Source organism: Phyllostomus hastatus, unplaced genomic scaffold, assembly GCF_019186645.2.
Source record: "Phyllostomus hastatus isolate PE091 unplaced genomic scaffold, TTU_PhHast_1.1 phas_scaffold_28, whole genome shotgun sequence".
Taxonomy (NCBI): Eukaryota; Metazoa; Chordata; class Mammalia; order Chiroptera; family Phyllostomidae; genus Phyllostomus; species Phyllostomus hastatus.
In genome coordinates, this window is record NW_025334022.1 from 8836129 (window position 1) to 8858316 (window position 22188).

Genomic DNA, 22188 nt, shown 5'->3' on the forward strand with positions numbered 1-22188 from the left:
CAGCAATTTCATTATACAGTGTCTGGGCATGGGTTCTTTGTTATTCAAATTCTGGGCTTCTCATCTGTTCCACCTGCTCCTGTGTACTTTTCAGTCTTTGAATGCTCCATGCATTCTATCTGGGTTTTGTAACTGTATTTAGTGAGAGAGGGCAAAATGTACTTTGCTTCTTACCCAGAAACAGAAGTCCCAATAGCTATTAATTTTTTGAGGGCTTATTTGTGCTGGTCCTTGTGTTAAACATTTTGCACATTAATTTATTTAAGCCTTACTATAGCCCTACAAGATACTGGCAGTATTATACCCATTTTACAGATAACAAAATTGAGCTTTTGAGGGGATAAGTGACTTTCTCAAGGCCAGTTATTAAGTGGCCATGCTAGGACTTAAATATGGTTATAGCACTTCTATATGTGTTCTCAAAAGGTTTTTTTTTGTTGTTTATTAAATGTGATTTTACTATGTCTTGAGATAATTTTTTCAGGGGGAGTAACACATTTCCTATTTTCTAACCTTAAATCAGTGGGAAAACAATATATACTATCTCTAGAAATGTACTTCATCTGAAATCTTAAACTCTAGTATATTACTCTATGACTACAATTTTTTTCTAATCCTGGCTCTCACAATTCTCTTACACCCCTTATACTATCTCTTCAACCCTGTTATAATCTCCAATTCCTTGACCTTTTTGTTTTCTACCAATATGTTATTCCTTCCTTTCCTTCCACATCTCACTTAGACTTTGCCATCCATTATTTACCCATATTCTTGGCAATGACTCATTCTCCTTGCTTTCTTGCTATGAATCATAGCCACCCAGCAAAACCTGAACTCTGAATCAATCCAACTAATTGCCTTCTTTATTTTGGCATGATGGCTTTTGAGCACTACTGGACAGCAATCATGTAACCTTGTTGATTAGTGCTCTACACGTTTCTCATCTCTGGTATTGTCTAGAGCCTTCTTCTTTGTTCAGCAGTCTCTCTCCTAGTCCCTAGTAAGCTCTCTGTTTCATCCCTTTACAAATACTATTTTAGATCTTCACTATTCATTTCCATTCTACTGTATCATTATTTTTAGCAGATAGTCTTTCTTCCTACTTCAAAGCAAACACTGCCATTGGCAAGAACTTTCATCTACTTTCTGCCTGACTCTCTGCTAATTTCTGCATCCTAACTCTCTTTTTTTTTTATCTCAACTCAATGCTGGGGACATCTTTCCTGCCTAAGATTAATCTTTATACCGTTGTGCTGTATCCTATTTCTCTTCTCTCTCAAGGGACCTCAATCCCCAGTATTGCTTCTTTCCTTTCAGGATTTTAACATAATTTGTACCATTTGCCAATTTCCATGGTGTACATACTCATACCATAAACTATCTTTAACAAAATATTTTTATAAATGCCCCTCAATGGTTTAGCTTCTTGAGCAAATAAACCATTTAGATTCTTCATCATATACCATAATAAGTAGCAATTGGTTTTAAAAATGTAATGTAAAATTTGAAGACCTCCAAAAGATAGAATTAAGTAGCTATGTTAATATTTTTGATAACCAAATAGCAAATGATTTTTTCCAATCTTTAATGAAAATTTTCACAGACACAGAGGGGCTGAAAGAATTTTAATACAAGCATCCATTGTATCACCGACTAGATTCTGCCATTAATAGTTTATTTTTATCACATATCTTTTTATCACTCTATGAATCTATCTTACTTTTTGATACATTTAAAATAGTCAATATAAATATGTTCCCCCTAAATACTTCAGTATGCATATTGTCAGTTAGAATTAAATATTTACATTTTTCTTTGTTGTAAAATTTGCATCAAATGAAATGCATGAATGTTGAGTGTTCATTTGCTGACTTTTCACCAATTTGTACTTCTTTGTAGTGATGTGTTGGTAAATGTATAACACCTAGCTCTTCAGACAGAAAAAGGCTCTGATTTGTATCATTTGCTAGTTTCCATGGTTTGCATGCTCCACTATAGCTAATTTTAAGCTACCAATGTGTTATCATTGAACATGGAGTTGGGAGATGTGTAAATCGTTGACCCATCTTCAGCACATTACTGTAGCTGTGTAACCTAACCCCTATCAACACAGAGATTTGTCACCCCAGAAAGTTTCATTATACTTCTCAGTAATTCCCTCCTCCCAGAAGCAACTAGTGTATTAATTTTTTGAGTATAGATTAGTTTTGCCTGTTTTAGAACTTAGATAACTGAAACCATACCTATGTATTCTTTGTACATCACTTCTTTAACTCACCATAATCTTTTTGAGATTTATTCATATTGCATATATCAATAGTTTTTCTTTCTTTCTACAACAAAATTTCATGGGGGAGTTTTTATAATCACTGTATCACTTTTCTAGGGCTTCCATAACAAATTACTATAAATCTAGTGGCTTAGAACAACAGGAATATATCCTCTTACAGTGGCTATAAGTCTGAAATCAAGGTGTTGGCAGAGCCATGCTCTTTCTGAAGGTTCTAGATCATTCCTTGTCTCTTGGCTTCTGGTGGTTGCCAGCATTCCTTGGTATTGTAGATGCATCATTCTAGTCTCTCTGCCTTTGTCATCACATGGCAGTCTTCTTGTGGCTCTGTGTGTCCTCAAATGGCCTTTTTATAAGGATACTAGTCCTGGATTTAGGGCCCACCCTAATCCAGTATAACCTCATCTTAACTAATTATATCTCCAAATACTGTATGAAGTCACATTATAAGGCTTTGGATGGATATGAATTTTGAGGGTGTGCTATTCAACCCAGCACAATCCTCCATCTGAACTCCCAACAATTCATATTCATTTCATATGCAAAATGCATTCACCCCATCACGTTTCCAAAAGTCTTACCTATTCCAGCATCAAATCTATGCCCCAAGTCTCATCTAAATATCAACTTAAAAAGTTCCAAATCATCTAAATCAGGTGTCCACTAGGCTCTGAGTATGTTCCATCCTAAGCAAAATTCCTCTCTGCCCAGAGACCTGTGTAACTAGACAAGATATCTGTTTCCAAAATACAGTGGTGAGACTGGCATAGGATAGGTATCCCTATTCTGAAAGGGCAGAAAGGAGTTACTGGTCTAAAGCAAGTTAGCAGCCCAGCACAGAAAATACCATTAGGTTTCAAGGCCTATGAAAAATGCTCTGGGCTCAGTGCTCTGTCCTCTGGCCCCCCGGAAGCCTCACTCTCTGGCCCCTCTGGGACAACCCCACCTTCTCAGCCTCCTGTCCTATAGTTTTTGCATCTGTGGCTTTGCCCTCAGAGTCATCCTTCATTTTGTCTTGTCTCTGCCACTTTCATACCAGGCTGGCACTCTTTCTGCTTTTATAAAATTCTTAAAAGCCTTGTCTGTCTCTCATGTATGTCAAGAGATTCAAACCGTTAGATATGAGTGTTCTCCACAGATTTTTTTTTCCTGGATAGCCCTTTCTCTCTCTATTCCTGGCTTCTGCTGAGATGGTTAGTTGGATCTATGAATCACACACCTAATTTCTTGAGTGAAAGTTTGTCCAGCCACACTAACTGGCCCTGTTTCCAGAGCACATTTGCTTAGATATGCTGAGAATTCTCCAGATTATCAAGTGCTGCTTCCTTATTATTAAAACAGACCCTTTTTAATTCATCTCTTTCTTCTCTCATTTTACTATAAGCATCAAGGAGAAACCAGACTGCGTCTTCCACACTTTTCTCAGAAATCTCCTCAGCTGAATTCCAAATTCATCACTTACGAGTTCTACTTTGCATCCAGCAGCAGAACTCAATTCAGCCAAGTTTCTGCCACATTATAAAAAAAAGATTACCCTTCTTCCAGTGTCCAATAACATGTTTATTGTTTCCTTCTAATGCCTCACCAGAAGGAATTTTATTGTTCCTCTCTCTAGCAACATTCTGTTTATGATGATACATGCGTTCTCTTAAGATAGAAACTTTCTCTTCTGTCCTCTTCTGAGTACTCACCAGAACTGGTATTAACATCCATATTTCTGTCAAGTTTCTTCAATACAGCCAACCTTTTCCTGTCAAGCACCTTAAAATTTCTTTCACCCTCTACCCATTACCCAATTCCAAAGCCACTTCCACATTTTTTTAGGTATTTGTTGTAGCAGCACCCCACTTCCCAGTACACAGTCTGTATTAGTTTCCTAGGGTTGCTTTAACAAAGTACCACAAACTGGGTGGCCTAAAAGAACAGAAATTGTCTCACAGTTACAGAGGCTAGAAGTTCAAATCAAGATGTTGGCAAGGTTTGTTCCTTCTGCAAGCTCTGAGGGAGAATCTGTTCCATCCCTCTCTCCTAGTGGTTGCTGGCAATCCTTGGATTATAAATGTATGACTCCAGTCTTTGCTTCTGTTATCACATGCCATTCTCCCTGTGTGTCTGTGTCTTTATGTGGCCTTCTTAAAAGAACAGCAGTTATTGGATTTAAGGCCCGTCTAATCCAGTATGAACTTATCTTAACCAATTGTATCTGTAAATACCCTATTTCCAAATAAGGTTACATTCCAGGTGGAAATGAATTTGGGGGCATACTGGGTTCAACCCAGTATACTTACTTATCTCTCCTTCCTCACTTCTTATTCCTTTCAAAAAAACAACAATATTTTTTGTAATGAAGTAGATCTTGCCAAAGAGTAAAACATGTTTAATTAGATCAAGAAGTAAAACATTGCCAGCACTCCAAAAGTCTCTGTATGCCCTTCAGAACTCACAACCCCCCTGCCCACCAGAAATAACCACTGTCCTGCCTTGTTTTTATTGTTTTCATAATTTCATTGTTTTTCTTTACATTTTACCACCCATGTAGACAACACTAGACAGTGTTTAGTTTTGCCTGTTTATAAGCATTATGTCAATGAATTGTACTATATATAATCTACTGGGTCAAGTGCTGGTGACCTTTTCTACTTGACATTATATTTTTGAGATTCATCCATAGTACAGTGTGTAACCATAGTTCATTCATTTTTCTGCAGCATAGTGTATTTCTTTATATGAACTTACCAATGTTTACTTATCTATTCTACTGGATAAGTGGGTTGTTTACATTTCCTGAGCTATAAGTATCAGTCCTACTGCTGTGATAGTTCTTATACATATATGGTGGGACACATATGCAAGGGTTTCTCAAGGTGTATACCTAGGAGTGGAATTGAGGGGTGAAAACTTCACACACCTTCATCTTTAATAGATCCTAGCTCTTTTGTGAAGGGATTCTCCCAAGTTAAAATCTCACCAACCATGTGTGAAGGTTCAGGTTAGTTCATATCCTTGTCTATACTGGATATTGTCAGATCTAATCTAATGGGTATTTACTCATATTTTATTGTAATCTTTTTTCCTTTCTTAATAATTAGCATTTATATTACTATTTTCAGTCTTTAGTAAAGTGCTGTTTTCCGCAACCTTCTATTTTGAAAAATTTCAAACATGCAGAAAAATTGAAAGAATAGTACACCCATATCCTTCATCTACATTTACCAACTGTTGGCATTTTGCTTTACCTCTCTTCTTCTATACATGAATGTGAGTGTGTGTCGTTTGTTAATTGCTAAACTATTTAAAAGTAAGTTTCAGACATTAAAAGGTTTTGCTCCTAAATACTTTATTATATATCTCTGAAGAACCTTCTTCTATATAATTACTAGTATTATCTAATATGCAGTTTGTAATTATATTTCTCAATTTTAAATGTAGGATGCAACCAGGGATTACACATTGCATTTAGTTTGCTTTAGAATATTTTCCGTGTGTGTGTGTGTGTGTGTGTGTGTGTGTGTGTGTGTGTATGCGTGCGCGCATGCGCACACGTGTGTCTGTCTTTCAAGACATTGATATTTTTCAGGAGCCCAGGTTTATATTGTTTGTTTCATTGTGGTTTTAATTACATTTTTTATATCTAATGAGGTCGGAAACATTCTCACACATTTATTAATAATTCAGAGAGCCTTCTTTGTAAATGGCTGTTTAATTATTTTGCCCATTTTGCAAATGTGGAAATGTCTGCTTCCTGTCTGAATGTCTTTCCATCTGTTTTTATCTGTGTATAGATGCAGTCCAGGTTCAGAGGTCACTTAGGCATATATCGAAGATTTTGGATATAGCAGACAGATCTCAGTGATTGCTACTTAACTTCAGTATAGCTACAGAAAAGAGGGAGCTAGGAAGGTGTTGTGGTTTTATGTCCTGAATATTCTGTCATCAAATTTCTTCTCTAATCTTACATGCATTTCTTATAAATTAGTACAAGTTTTTTGTTATTATGGATCTTTCTCTTTGTTGGTTATATGTGTTGAAAATGTCTGTTCCTATTGTGTGGCTCTTATTTCACTGCTTTTATGGTGTCTTTTCAGGAATAAAAGTTCTTCATTTTTATGTAATAAAAGTTATTAATTTTTTTCTTCTCTACTTAGTGCTTTTTGTATTTTGACTAATAAATCCTTTCCTGCATGAGTTCATGAAGATAGTATTCTTTTTCTAAAAGCTTTATGTTTTTTCTTTCACATTTAAATTGTTAATCCACCTGGAATTAATATATGTGTATGATATGAAGTTCCAGTTTATTTTTATACAGATAACCTATCCCAACACCATATATTGAAATTGTTGTCTCTGCACTATTATTATATTGCCAGCTGTCATAAATCAGATGTTCATATATGTATGGATGTTTTTTCAGTTTCTTTTCTTTCTTTGGTGTTTTTTGGCTATTTAAAAATCAATTACCACACAGTTCAGCTTTTTAAATGTTTTGATATCTGGTACAACAGAAGAACAGGTGCTTCTACATTATTCTTCAAAGTGTTCTGTCTACTTTTGGGCATTTTGCTTTTCCATGGAAATTGTAGAATCAGCTTGTCAAGTTTCTCTCTCTTTCTATTTTGATTAAGATTCCATCAAGTATTTAAATCAATTGAGGACAATTTACATATTTGCAATGTAAATCTTTAAATCTTCAAATGTGAATATGGTATATATTTTTTCAATTATTCTTTAACATCTATCAATGTATTTTCTGTATTTTCTGTTACATTTTATGAGACTAAATAGTTTTTTTCTTTTTAAACAGTTTTACTGAGGTATGTAATTTACACATGATATTCACCTGCTGTCAAATTTTTAGTTAGGTGATTTTTTAGTTAACTTACTGAATTGTGCGTCATCATGACAATTCAGTTTTAGGTCATCTCCATTACTCTGCAAAATTTGCTTGAGCCTATTTGCAGTAAATCACTTGCACATCTACCCAAAGCCTTCTGTCTCTATAAATGTGTTTTTTCTAGATATTTCATATAAATAGAGTCTTCTAATAAGTGATCTTTGGAATCTGGATTTTTTTCAGGTAACGCAATGTGTGTTTGAAGTTTGTTCATGTTTTAGCATTCAGAAAGTCATTGCTTTTTATTACTAAATAGTTTTCCATTGTATAGATATACCACATTTTGTTTATCCCTTCCCTACTTGATGACATTTGGATTGTTTCCAATTTGGGGCTATTATGAACAGTGCTATGAACAAGTTTTTGTGGGGATATGTTTTCATTTCTTTTGAGTGAATGGAATTTCTGGGTCATATGGTAATTCTATATATCACCTTTTGAGGAATTGCCAAATGTAGTTATACCATTTTGCCCTCTCATGAGTGATATATGAGCTTTCCTACTTCTCTGCATTTTTGTTAACACTTGCTATTGCCTATTTTTTATTGCAGCTTTTCTAGTGGGTATGTGCTGATGTCTCATTGTGGTTTTAATTTGAATTTCTACATTAACAAATAATCTTGAATACTTTTTTCATTTTTTGTTAGCCATTCATATGTCTTCTTTGATGAAATGTTCTACTCAAGTATTTCACCAATTTTTTTTATTAGATAGTGTGTTTTCTTAGAATTGAGTGGTAAGAGTTTTTTATATATTTTGAATATAAGGCCTTTATAAGATAGAATATGATTTGTAAATATTCTCTTCCGGTCTTTAGCTTGTCTTTTCATTTTAATGGTATTTTTTAAAGCACAGAATTTTCTAATTTTAATGAAGTTCAGTTTATCAATTTGTTCCTTTATGTTGTGTTTTTGGTATCACATCTATGAAATGTTGACTGAATTCAAGGTCAGAAAGATAACCTTTGTTTTCTTCTAGAATGTTTATAGTTTTAACTCTTACATTTAGATATATTATTCATTTTGAGTTAATTTTGGTATGTGAGATACAGTGTCCCAAGTTCATATTTTTGTAAATGGATGTCCAGTTGTCCTAGTACTATTTATTGTAAAGACCATTATTTCCCCCTTTGAATTGACTTGGCATCTTTGTGGGAAATCAATTGACTATAAAGGTAAGGGTTTATTTCTGGACATTCATTTTGGTTCCATTGACTTATATACCTATGCTTATGTTCTGAATCTATCTTTTTTTAAAAGATTTTGTTTATTTATTTTTAGAGAGAGGTGAAGGGAGGAAGAAAGAGAGGGAAACATCAATGTGTGGTTGCCTCTCATGTGTCCCCTACTGGGGACCTGGCCTGCAACCCAGGCATGTGCCCTGATAGGGAATCGAACCAGAGACCCTTTGGTTCACAGGCTGGTGTTCAATCCACTAAGCCACACCAGCCAGGGCTGAATCTCTTTATCTTTATAGCAAGTATTGAAATTGGGTAGTGTAACTTCTCCAACTTTCTTGCTTTTTTTCACAATTGCTTTGGTTATTTTAGGTCCTTTGTAACTATGTAAATTTTAGAAGTTACTTGTCAATTTCTCTACAAAACCTGCTGGAATTTGATAAGGATTGTGTTGACTCTATAATTCAATTTTGGGAAAATTGACTAGTAGTTTTGAATATTCTAATCCATGAATATGGAATGTCTATTTAGACCTTTTTTAATTTGTTTCAGCAATGTTTTGTAGTTTTCAGTTTATAAATATTACCCTTTTGTTAATTTCTAAATGTTTTATTCATTTTATGCTCTTGTGAATACAACTATTTTCGTATTTCATTTTCTGATTGTTGCATATAATTATATGGAAATATAGTTAATTTCTACATATTGATCTTATATTCTGTGACTAAACTCTTTCATTTGTTCTAGTAGTTTCATTGTAGATAGGATTTTCTACACAGACAATCATGTTATCATGTTACCTATGAATAAAGGCAGTTTTACCTTTCCTTTGCAATCTGGAAGTCTTTTTTTTTTTTTTTGGTCCATTTGCACTGTCTAGAACCTTCACTACAGTGCTGAAGTATTGAATGAAAGTGGTGCAAGTAAACATCCTTACCTTGGTCCCAGTCTTAGGGGGAGAAACATTCAGTTTTTTTATCATTAACTAAGATCCTAGCTCTATATACTTTTAAATACTCTTTAGCAGTGTATTACTTTTCTATGGGTGCTGTAACTAGTTACCATAAATTTAGTGGATTAAAGCAACACAGATTTCTTTTTCTATGGTTCTAGGGGTCAGAAGTCCTAAAATCAAGTTGTCCACAGGGCTGCATTCCTTCTGGGGTTCTCTAGGGGAACTTTTGTCAGCTTCTGGAATCCACCAGTGTTAGCTCATGGCCCTTTCACATTATTCCACCTTCTATTTCCATTGGTACATCCCCCACTCTGTCCCTGACTCTCCAGTCTCCTTCCCAAATGGAACTGTTGTGATCACATTTAGCCTATCTACATAATGCAGGATAATCTCCCTATTTCAAGAACTGTATCTTAATCTCATCTTCAGAGTACCTTTTTCCTTGTAACTTTTTTTTTTACAGATTCTAGGGATTAGGATGTAAACACCTTTGGGGTGGGGAGCCAATATATTCAGCCAACCATGTGCAGATTGAGGATGTTCCTTTCTATTTCTAGTTAGTTGTGGGAGTTGGATTTTGTTTATCACTTTTTTTGCACCTATTGTGGTGATCACATGTTTTAAAGTTTTAATCTATTAATATAATGTATTATATTGATTGATTTTTAGATGGTAAACCAATATTTCATTTCTGGGATAGATCGTACTTATCTGTGTATAACAAGTTTTATATGTTGCTGGATTAGGCTTACTAATATTTTGTTAAAGATTTTTTGTGTCTCTGTTCATGAGGGATATTGGTTTGTAGTTTTCTTTGCTTCTGATGTTTGTTTAGCTTTGATTTCCATCTAATACTGACCTCATAGAATAAGTTGGAAAATATTCTCTCTTCCTCTATTTTCTGAAAGTATTTGTGGAAGATTAATATTATTTCTTTAAATGTTTGGTAGAATTCACAGATGAAGCCACCCGGACCTGGGCTTTCCTTTGTGCACAGTTTGTTGATTACTAATTCAGCCTCTTTACTTCTTATAGGTTTATTCAACTCTTCTCATCCTTCTTGAGTCTGCTTTGATAATTTGTATCTTTCTTTGAATTTGTCCATTCATCTACCCTTTCTAATTTGTTAGCCTAAAGTTATTTATAATATTCCATTAAAGTTGTTTCCATTTGTATAAGTTCAGTAATGATGCTCCATCTTTATTTCTTTGTTTTCATCCTCTGTGTCTTCTGTCTTATTTTCTTGGTTGGTCTAGCTAAAGGTTTGTCATTTTGTTAACATTTTCAAAGAACCAGCTTTTGGTTTCATTGATTTTTCTCTATTTTTCTGTTTTCTATTGTACTGGCTTATTCCCTAATCTTTATTATTTTCTTCCTTCTCCTTGCATCGTGTTTAGTTTGCTTTTTCTAGTTTCCTAAGTTGGAAGCTCAGGTTATAGACTTGAAACTGTTATTCTTTTCTGATATAGGTGTTTAAAGGGACAGATTTCTCTCTGAGGGCTATTTTGCCTACATCCATAAATTTGAGTATGTTGTGTTTTCATTTTCATTTAGTTCAAAATATTTTTAAATTTCCTATGTGAGTTCTTTGACCTATGGGTTATTTTGATATGTGTTGTCTAATTTTCAAATATTTGTGTTTTCCCAGATTTCTTCCAGTAGTAGATCTCTAATGTGATTCCGTTGTGGTCAGAGAAATACATTGTATGATTTCAGACTGTTTAAAAATTTGAGACATACTGTCACCTTGGAATTCTCACTCTAATATCAGCATGGTAGAATCCCTCACCTTCTATAAGTCTTCTCTTAAATGTCACCTTCTCAATGACATCCACCCAGACCAATATTAAAAGTACAACCACCAATATTACCAAGTCTTAGCACTACCAGTCATCCCTTACACTGCTGTTTTCTTTTTCAAAGCACTGATAACATAACAGAACCTTCTAATGTAATAATTCACTTAGCTCTATGAAGATAGAAATCTTTGTTTCATTTATTGATGTATCTCAAGAACCTAGAATAATGTGATGATCATAATAGTCACTGAATAAATATTTTTTGAGTATATACATTGGGATATTCATACACTTGGTCATATGTAGCTGAAATTTGTTCACTTTCACTGGAATGTTGTATTTCATTATATAAACTTAAATATAATTTTGTAATTGATTCTTCTGAGGACACTTGTATTTTTTTCTAGTTCCAGGCTAGTATAAATACCACAGATCAAACTATTCTTATTGTATCCTGGTGGACATGAACCTAATTTTTCTATGGTTTATACATAGGAGTGGAATGGATGGGCCATATTTATGAGCATAAATTCAACATTAGTAAATGATGTCATAGTGGTTTGCACTGTAGTTGCACATTCCTACCGGCAATGTATGAAGGTTTCATTTGCTTTACAATCTCACTGATATGTAATATTTGTATTCCTTTTTAATTTTTTTGCCAATATGACAGTTTTCTATTAGTATTTTCTTCTTAGTTAACATTTCTCTGAATTCTAATGTCATTGAGTAATTTTCTATGTATTTATTAGCTATGTATATTGTACCTTTTTTGAGGAACCTTTTTGATCCTTTACCCAGTTTCCTAATGGCTGTATTCTTTATCAGTTATTTGTGCAGCAAATATCTTTTCTTGTTCTAAGACTTTTCTATTTTTTATAATTTTTTGGATGAACAGAAGTTTTTAATTTTAATGTAGTTGAATTTGTCAATATTTTTTTAATGCTTAATCCTTTGGAGACTTCAGAAATCCTTCCATATATATTCTTATGCCTTGCTGGTGGAAATGCATAATAGTACAACTTCTACAAAGTAGAATTATCAATATAGAGAAAAATTACACAAACATTTGACCCTTTGTCTCAGCAAACCCATCTCTTGGAATCTATTTCAGAGATGTACTGGAAAAATACAAAATCCTATATGCACAAGGTTGTTTATCAGGATATTATTTATAACAGCAGAAATGACTGGATACAATACCAGTGTGCCTTAATAGGGAATAGTTGAATAAACTGTGGAACATCCTCACAGTGGAGTATTACACAGCTATCAGAAGGAAGGGAAAGAGCTATACATATTAATACGGAGTTATCTGAAGTGTATATTGTTAAGTGCAGAAAAGTAAGTTGTAAACAGTAGGAGAGGGATGTAAATAATGACATACATATATGTATGTATATGTATACATATGCCTATTTGCTTGTATTTTCAAAAAGGAATCAATGCAACCATAAAGCCAAAACCTAGTAAAAATTGTTATTCATGGGGAAGGAAAGGAGTATGATAAAGAGGACAGAAATGGAAGTGAAACAGCTGTAAAAGTACTGTATAATGTATAACACAGTTTTCAATTCAGACCCATGTAAATGTTTTGCATAATTTAAAAATCAAAAAGGGAAAAAACATCAATCCCTAAAATTCATAACAACCTGAAGCAGATGAACCTAAAACTATAAAGTTGGTAACAACAATACAGAGGAAACAATTATTTAAAATGACTTTGAAACAATATTTGTACATTCCTAATGGGATATATTTTAAGGATAAAGATAAATGCAAAGAAATATAAAACTATTCAGTAATTTTTCATTGACAGTCATATTAGTATTGTTATTGACATTTAAAAATTCTATAAATATATTGCAGAAAAAATAATAAATAATTTTTAATACTAAGAGCCAATATTTTAAGCATATGTGAAAACAGATATACAAGTCTAACATCAAGGAGTTTGAGTAAAAACCTTATAATCTTACATTTGAAGTAGAAATACCAGTCTGATTTATTTTTCTCTTTTAAAAAATGTCCTGGTTTTGTCCACTGAAAATGCCTAGTATCAATAACAACTCAATAGCAATGAACACACCTAGCAACACATTTGACTTTCTAAATACTATTTCCCATTAAAAGAAGCCAGTAGTCCTTGGAGAAATATTCCGGGTATGAGTCAGAAAATGTGCAAGGTGAGCTTGGGACAACTTACTGTGCCAGAAAACTGAAAAGCAATACAGGAGTCAATTTGAAGAGACTCTTATAGTCCTAAGTGGGATAATTTTCCCACTAAAAAGCACATCAAATTTGTGAAACTACATGATCTCACAATTATACTAAAAATAATCATTGGTCACCCTGGCTGGTGTGGCTCAGTGAATTGAGCATGGGCCTATGAACCAAAGGGTCTTCAGTTCAGTTACCAGTCAGGGCACATGCCTGGGTTGCAGGCCAGGTCCCCAAGTAGGGGACACATGAGAGGCAACCACACATTGATGTTTCTCTCCTTCTCTTCCTCCCTTCCCTTCTCTCTAAAAATTAATAAAATCTTTAAAAAATAAAATTAAAATTAAAATAAGCATTGATCAACACTGGATATTTCTAAGGTATCAACTCATTACTGTCATAGTTGGTAAATAATGGGAAAAATCAAGCATTTATCCTGCCTTTCCTGTATGAACTGTATATAGGGAAACTAATTAGTTGATGGTAAGTTTATTATAGAATTCTAAATAATAAATATAAAGAAATAGTAGAATCAGGAGAGCTCCATTTCAGAACTCTTAATAAATTATTAGATCCACGCAACAGTCATAATGGATGTAAAACCCATTAGGTGAAACGTGAATGGGAGAACTTCGTAATGGAGGGATCCAACTAATACCATCTGAATTCACTGATCAATATCAGCATCACTAAAAATGAGACCACCAAACATTATATGCCTTATGATATAATAGAAAGTACACATCTCTCTTTGGAGGAGAATTCTTGTCTAAAAATATGAAACCTGAATCTTATGCAACTTGTATAATGATGTAAATGTTCTTTATCTTTTTTGCCCAACATGACATCCACTAGCCACAGGTGGCTATGAACATTTGAAATGTGACTAGTTTGAAAAACAGACATTTAAAAGATTAATATAAATAGATTTGTGTGGCCAGTGGGTACTGTATTAGACATAATAGCTCTAAATTTAACTGACAGTTTGTAAGAAATGGAAGGGATTAAGGAACAAGTTAAATAATACCATGAAGAACAATCAGTCACATTCATTTGTTAGGTTCCTCTCATAAATCAATGGATGGGGGAGAAAGTGGGTTGAAGGGTTGGGAAAGAAGGGGTACTATTTTAAAATAATAAGGCTTAAGAGATATAACAGCCAAAGGCTAGTTAAAACAACCAAGTGTAAAAAGATATCTTTGAGATAATCAGGGCCATTTCAATATGAACTTGGTATTAGATGATATTAAGGAATTATTAACTTTGAGAAGTGTAATAATGCCATACTGGTTACATTTTTCAAGTGTCCTTATCAGTTAGGTATATATACTTGCATGACCCTGAGAGTGAGCACCTCCTTAAATTTTACACCCCAGGTGCCTCACTTGTCTCAGTGTAGTTCCAGCCTTGCTTGCAATGCACAGCAATAGAATAGCTATGTACTACTGTCATTGGTTATAAATACCTGCCCCAGCAGAGTTTCTATACCTGAGATCCAAGATTTAATTTTTATTAATTTGTTAAAGGTTTTATTGGTAGGCTTTGTAGAACTTCCATATCTCTTTGTCTTGATCCAGATGAACCCCAAAAGAAGAACAAAGGTGATCCCATGAACAACCTGGAAAGTTTTTACCAAGAGATGATAATGAAAAAACGTCTTGAAGAGTTCCATCTTATGAGAGGTGAACCCTTTGCTTCCCACTCACTGGTCTCAGCTACATCAGTGGGAGATAGTGGCACAGCTGAGAACCCGCCATTACTCCAGGACAAGGGAGAACAGGCAGCACAGGGTAAAAGTCCCAGTCTCCATGTGGCAAAAGTTATTGATAATTCACCTGAGCAGTGTTGGACTGGGCCTAAGAAGCTGACGCAGCCAATAGAATTTGTCCCAGAAGATGAGATCCAGAGAAATCGTTTGTCAGAGGAAGAGATCCGAAAAATTCCTATGTTTTCTTCATATAATCCAGGGGAGCCAAACAAGGTATAGGCTAAACCAAGAAAAAAAATGGGTTGTTTTCATTTTAATTTACCTCTACATAAAGTAGTACTTTTATATTCACTTTGATTATACCAAAGAATTATGACATAGGCATAGTGATTGTGTTTTTCCTTGACCTTGACTATTCTTTCTCTGCATACTACATAAGTAGTATATTTCCTATGATGTTCTTCGTGGTTTTCTAAGGTCCTAAACTACCCTTAAAATTTTAAAGAAATCTTGAAGAGACTCTAGTCTATACCTACTAGAAGACCTGAATTGAAGGAAAAGTAACCTCCAATTTCCTAGGCTAGCAGTGAGTCAGGTAGTATTGATAAAACTACCATGTATCATAGCCATGGTGCCTCTGGAATTAGTCAATAATTGATATTCTGGTTATGACTAGGATTTACTGATACCATGCGAGTTTTTTTAATTATATTACATGGATTATGCTATTATAATTGTCCCAATTTTCCCTCTTTGCACCCCTCCACCTAGCAGCCCCCAGTCCCTCAGGCAATCCCCATACCAGTGTTCATTCATGCATATAAGTTCTTGGGCTACTCCAAATGCTCCACCTGGCTTTCATATGACATATGACTTCAGATGCTGGTAGTTAAGAGCAAAGTGAATGCACAGGGCATCTAATTCTTGAGAAATTGGCAAATATCTAAGTAAACTTGTAAATAATCTTTGTTTTATATTTTTACTACATAGCTATATATTCATAAACAACATATAGTTTTATATACTTTAAAACTATGTAGAGGAAATCATAACCTATATAACCTTCTTTTTAAAATATTTTATTTATTTATTTTTAGAGAAAGAGGGAGAGAAACCTCAGTGTGTAGTTGCCTGTCATGAACCCCCAATTGGGAACCTGGCCCGCAACCCAGGCATGGACCCTGACTGGGAATTAAACCAGTGACCCTTTGGTTCAGAGGCTGGTGCTCAATCCTCTGAGCCACACCAGCCAGGGCCTACGTACCCTTCTATAGCTTGATTTTTAAAGTCAATATGCATGGTTTTGAAATTTATTTCTAATGATATTAGGAACTATGTATTCCATTGTAGAAATATAGTATAATTCATTTATCCAATCTCCTGAAGACTTTCTCTGTTCATTTTTTTATTGCAGAGAATTCTGCAACAAACATTATTATATAATTAGTAAGTCACAATCAGCAAATTTTTAATGAAATGAAGTAGAATAGAATATAAAATATCAATATCAATTAAATATAAATATTAAGTACTGTTTCTTGAAGGTTTTGTTTTGCATGTGTGTGCACACACACATGAGAGAAGGAGAGGATAGATGTTTGTGGGCCAGAATGCATTTCTTCCTGTAGACCTTAGTCAAAAAAAGCTGGAAAAATACTGCTTTATTGCAGTGATTATCAAATGTTAGTGTACACCAGAATCACCTGACAAGGCTGTTAAAACAGATTGCTTGGCTCTGCCCACAAAATTTTTTATTCAGTAGTTCTGGAGTAGGGCCTGAGAATTTGCATTTCCAAGTTCCCAAGAGATGCTCCTGGTCTGAGAAACATTTTAAGAATCCCTGTTGTAGACTACATACCCAGGAGTGGAATTACTGTGTATATAGGATATGTATATCAACTCCATGAGCAGGGTTTCAGAGATCTCTTTCACATCCTTGCCAATACTTTGTAATATTAGACTTTTTATTTTTGCCAGTCTAACATATTAGAAAGGTATCTCATTGTTTTAATTTGCATGTTTCTGGATTCCAGTGAAATTATGCATGTGTTTATAAACTTATTAACCTTTCAGGAACCTTCTGTAAGTTGTCTGTTCCTTTTTGCCTACTATTTGGTTGTTTAGTTTTTCATATTATTTATGGAGATTATTTTTAAGTTCTCAATACAAATCCTTTCTGCTTATTTAGCAAATACATTTTCCCAGTGAGTGGCTTATCGTTTTAACATCACTTCTGATGTCTTATATTAAGTAGAAGCCTTTCATTTTAATGTAACTACATCATCAGTATTTTACTTCATGGTTTGTGCTTTATGAGTCATTTTAAGGAAATCTCTCCCTGCAAATTAATAAGAAAAATACAAACAACCCAATAAAATGGTCAGAAGCTATTAATAGGCAATTCATAGATGAGAAAACATGATTGTCTAATTAACTTATTAACTCTCATCAGCAATTAAAGACATACAAAATAAAACCATAATGAAATACTATTTACCACCCAGGATGTTAGCATAAAAGCATGGCAATGCCAAGTATTAGTGAACATATGGAACACTAAGAACTCTAATATATTTCTGGCTGGGTATAAATGAGTACAATCACTTTCAAGAACATTGTGGCAATATCTAGTAAAATAGAAGATGCTCATACAGTATGGATCAGCAGTGCCATTTCTAGGTATCTATCCTAGAGGAATTCTTACACATGCACATTAGGAGGTATTATAAGGATGCTCATTGTAATATTATTTGTAAACAACATACATGTTCATCAGTAGGAGAATGGATAAAGCATGGTATATTCATAAAATAGAATACTATATGGTAGAGAAAACAAATAAACTGTAACTACAGGTTTCAGTGTAGATGCAGCTCACAAACATAATGTTGAATGAAAATGGCTAGTTTCAGACTTCTGGTTTCAACTCCAGCATATAAGGTGCTTTGAAGTCATCACTCCTGTCTTACAACAAGAAATGCAGCCAAACAAGCTAAAAATCAATGAGTTTTTTCTTGGACCCATCAGAGAATTGAAGTCACAGAGCAAACTGCAACCCCTAAATCTGGAGAGACAGGAAATTACCAAGAATCACAGGCCAGATCTACTTATCAGGAACCATAAACTGGTAAGAATACTTGAGTGGTAACTTTGACAAATTGGTTGAGGCAAAGTATAGATTAGTATTTGAACATAACAGGTTCTCAAGTTGAAGAGCTGAGGAAAAACTCTGTTCCTGACTAGTAGTAAATCAAGTAGTATTTGTAGAACCACCATATATGGCAGCCACGGTGCCTCTGGAATTAGTCAATAAATACCTCCAGGAACCCCACTAGGTTCTCAGGTTGAAGAGCCAAGACAAATATGTGTTCCTGGCATGGGGAACAGAAAAGTAGTAATTTTGAAATATACTTAGAACTTCTGTCTAACAAAGAACTACCCAACAAGTAAAACTACTTTACCAGAGTCGCCTCCAGTGTGAGAAAAGGGAAATCATCTAACTTCAGGCCCTTCTAGCCTTCCTTTCTCATCTAACAGAGAAAGAAAAAAAATTATGACACACTTCTGAAAAGTACAGGTGGGGAACACAGGCATACTGAAAGACTGAGGCTTGATTATAGGATTACAGAATATTTCACCTTACTTTATACCTTACCACTGCATGAACAGGGCTTCAGTGTAATAACTGTGGGTTACACCTGCAGGGCTCAGACTCTATTTAAGAGGTTTTTAGGGAAATCTGAAGAAAACATGGAAGACAAAAAACAAGGACATTAGAGAAAACTGAAACCCTGTGACACCTATAGCTTGAGCAGACATTAATAAACACTTGAGGCAAAGTATAGATTAGTCCAACTCCTCACCAGATTAACATAAAACATTATGCTAATGGCCTTTTTACCTTAGTTCCTAATACAGCATACATTAAGTATGGGTTTCAACATAGAAGAAATTATGAGGCATGCTAAAAGGAAAAAAAACAGTCTCAAGAAACAAAACAAGCATCAGAGCCAAAGTTACATATAGCTCAAGTTTTGGAATGATCACATATATGGAATTTAAAATAACTGTGATTAAATGCTAAAGAGTCTATTAGAAATATTATACAACATGCCAAAACACATAGGTAATGTAATCAGAGAAATAGAAACTCTAAGAAAGAATCAGAAGATACTGGTAATTGAAAAACACTGTAATGGAAATGATGATTTTGATAGGTTTATCATTAGATTGGTACAGCCAAGGAGAGAATCAGTAAGCTTGAAGACGTATCCATACAAAGTTCCCAAACTGAAATGCAAAGAGAAAAAAGACATAAAAAAAATTAGCAGAATAGAGTTCAGCATGGATACCCTGCCTTCTGCCTTCTTGACCCCTGGCCCTTCCTCTTTCCAATCCTTTCCTCCGACTACTGCAGTCTTTTCTGGGGTGCCTGCTCCCAGAGGAACTCCTGACTCAGTGATGGGATCTTGGACCTCCATGTCACTGTGGGAAGAAGAGCTTGAAGAGATCGAGAAGGAAACTGGCTTTTCCCACAGTCAGATCACCCGCCTCTATATCCGGTTCACCAACCTGGACTTCCAGTGGATTCCAGAACTTGCCATGAACCCACTGAGAGACCAGATCATCAATTCCTTTTTTTCCAGATGGAGAAGACCAGGTAAACTTCCATGGATTCATGAGAACTTTGGTTGATTTCCAACCCATTGAAGATAATGAAAAGAGTAAAGATGTGAATAGACCAGAACCACTCAACAGCCAAAGCAACAAACTGCACTTTGCTTTTCGACTAGATGATTTGGATAAAGATGACAAGATCTCCTGTGATGAGCTGTTACAGGTGCTACGTATGATGATCAGAGTGAACATCTCAGATGAAAAGCTGGGCAGCATCACAGACAGGACTATCCAGGAAGCTGATTAAGATGGGGACAGTGCTGTATCTTTCACAGAAGTTGTCAAGGTTTTGGAGAAGGTGGATGTAGAACAGAAAATGAGCATCTGATTTCTTCACTAAAGGACTGAGACCAAACTGTTCCTTGCTGTCTAGTATTTAAGAACTGGAACTTAGGAGTCCTCCTGTCCACCACCCCACCTCCACCCCATCATTCACCTTCTCCCAAAGTACTGCTGTTGCATGACAGCCCCCAATGTGTTCTGCCAACATGAACTTGCCTTTGGTGTATAAACAGGGCATTACAGAATGGTCCACGCAGTCAGTATCTGTTCCATATCATTTGCTGGTTATCTCCATTTCTAAATATTTTCCCAACCTCAGCTCCACCCCTGTTCTACTGCTGAATGCTGCATGTGCATCTCATCTGAGAAAGTGGGAAACTGAATCAGGTCAAGAACCAGCCACCATATCTCTTTCATTGGTTGTAAACTATAGCCGCACTGCCTTCTCTCCAACAAGGTTTTCACATGCTCCTCTATCCTTTTTATATGTCATTTGCTTTCTACTACTCTTTCACCCAATACATCATTCACTTAGCCTTTCAGTCTCCCTGCTTTTTATTAAGCTTCAGTCTCCTCTGTTCTACTTGGCACCCCAAGCTATGCCTGTTCAGTGTATTTCTGACTTGGCAGGATAGTTTAGTGGTCTCGCAGTTTTCAGCTACCTTTACTCTTAAATAGATCTCTGGGATGTTGCCTCCAGGAGCTTTTCAATAACCATCACCTATCATCAGAAAACTATCTCTTGGTCCCCTGCACTCTGCTTTGTCACCCAAGGGCTGTGGTTTGGAGGTGGTGGCCTTAGTGAGAGATATAGGGCACAGCCTTTCAGCTGACTTGCCCAGGTAGCTCTACCTCTGGCCTCTGATTCTCATCATACATACCTACATGGCTGCTCTTGCTAGTATAGTGTTAACTTTTCAGAAAAAAAGCCATATGCCTACAGATTTGCCTAGTTTTGGGAGACTGTTACCACCAGAATGGCTGCTCTAACAAAATGCTTGGGGACTTTCTCATGGTTTTTTGAACAAGGTGGCTGGGTACCCTAAAAGCCTCATGTATTCCCACATTTGCAGCATGGTTTATGCCTCAATGTTATGTGCCCTAGAATGTTTTGCAGCTCACATTTCCAGATAGAAAGATTAGTGTTACAGAAGTGCCTACTTATCCCAGTCCAAAAGGTTTAAAGACTGTCCTCAGTATCTGTAAGTTTTACGCCAATACTTTATGAATTTTACACTTGGCAAATGTTAATGCTGGAATCCATAGTCAACTCCTAAGACAGGTCCAGAGCTTTGAATGTATTATATCATTAGTAGCCTGGTTACACCAATTTCCTAGCTCCTCTCTTTGACCATTGCTAATCCCTTAGAAACAAGGGGTCTGGCACCGGTGGCGCAACCTGAGGTGGCATTATAGACCTTTGCATGAGCCAGAGCAAATTTTCTGCCTAAGTCAGTTTAGTACGGACCTCATTGAATCAGGCTGTTGTCATCCTAACATCTGTCTTTATGAGTCTGTTCATCCTTGTAACTGCCCTTGGGTGATTTTGTCTGACTTATTGCTTGCTTGCATGTTTCCTTGCTTTGGAAGGCTATCCAAGATATATGCACAATACTTTAGGAAAGGGATTGCTAAAAGAGAGACAGACAGACACCACTGCAAGGGATTAGGAACAGTAGAGAACAGAGGACTGGCCAGGCTGGAAGATTCGAATGTAAATGACTGAGAAATTCTTGGTGAAGTATCAGTCTGACTTTGTAATCAAGTGAGGTAGTATAGGAATCATATAAAAAGGAAGATTTGTCTGACACTGTTCTGTTAGAGAGATACTTCAAAGGCTCCTTGATTTGCATATTTAAATCCTAAAATTATGGCTTTTTCCTCCTTTTGGCTACATAGCAAACTGTTTTAATCCATGGTTGTGCCTTATTGGATTAAAACTATTATCTGATCCATCAATAAATACTTGTAGTTAAGCAGACAAAAAATGAACAGAATATCCAAGAACCATGTGACAATTTTAAAAGGTTTAACATACCCATTATTGGAATACCAGAAGAATAAGAGAGAAAGGAGCAGAAGAAATATCTGAAGTAATGATGGGCAATAATTTTCCAAAATTATTGACAGATACCAGACCATTGATACAGGATCTGAACAGAACACCAAGCAGGATAACTACCCTCAAA

At 35.3% G+C, this 22188-nt stretch overlaps 1 protein-coding gene and 1 pseudogene across 3 annotated transcripts in view; both read left to right on the forward strand.

Annotated features, from left to right (window-relative positions):
* Positions 1 to 22188, forward strand: part of RBM41 (RNA binding motif protein 41) — a 79402-nt gene that overhangs the window by 26914 nt on the left and 30300 nt on the right. For all 3 annotated transcript variants that reach the window (XM_045817519.1, XM_045817518.1, XM_045817520.1), the window contains one exon: positions 14910 to 15313. In XM_045817519.1, the coding sequence (XP_045673475.1) occupies positions 14910 to 15313 (404 nt within the window). The remainder of the gene's footprint in view (positions 1 to 14909; positions 15314 to 22188) is intronic.
* LOC123805104 lies at positions 19502 to 20057 on the forward strand (annotated as a pseudogene).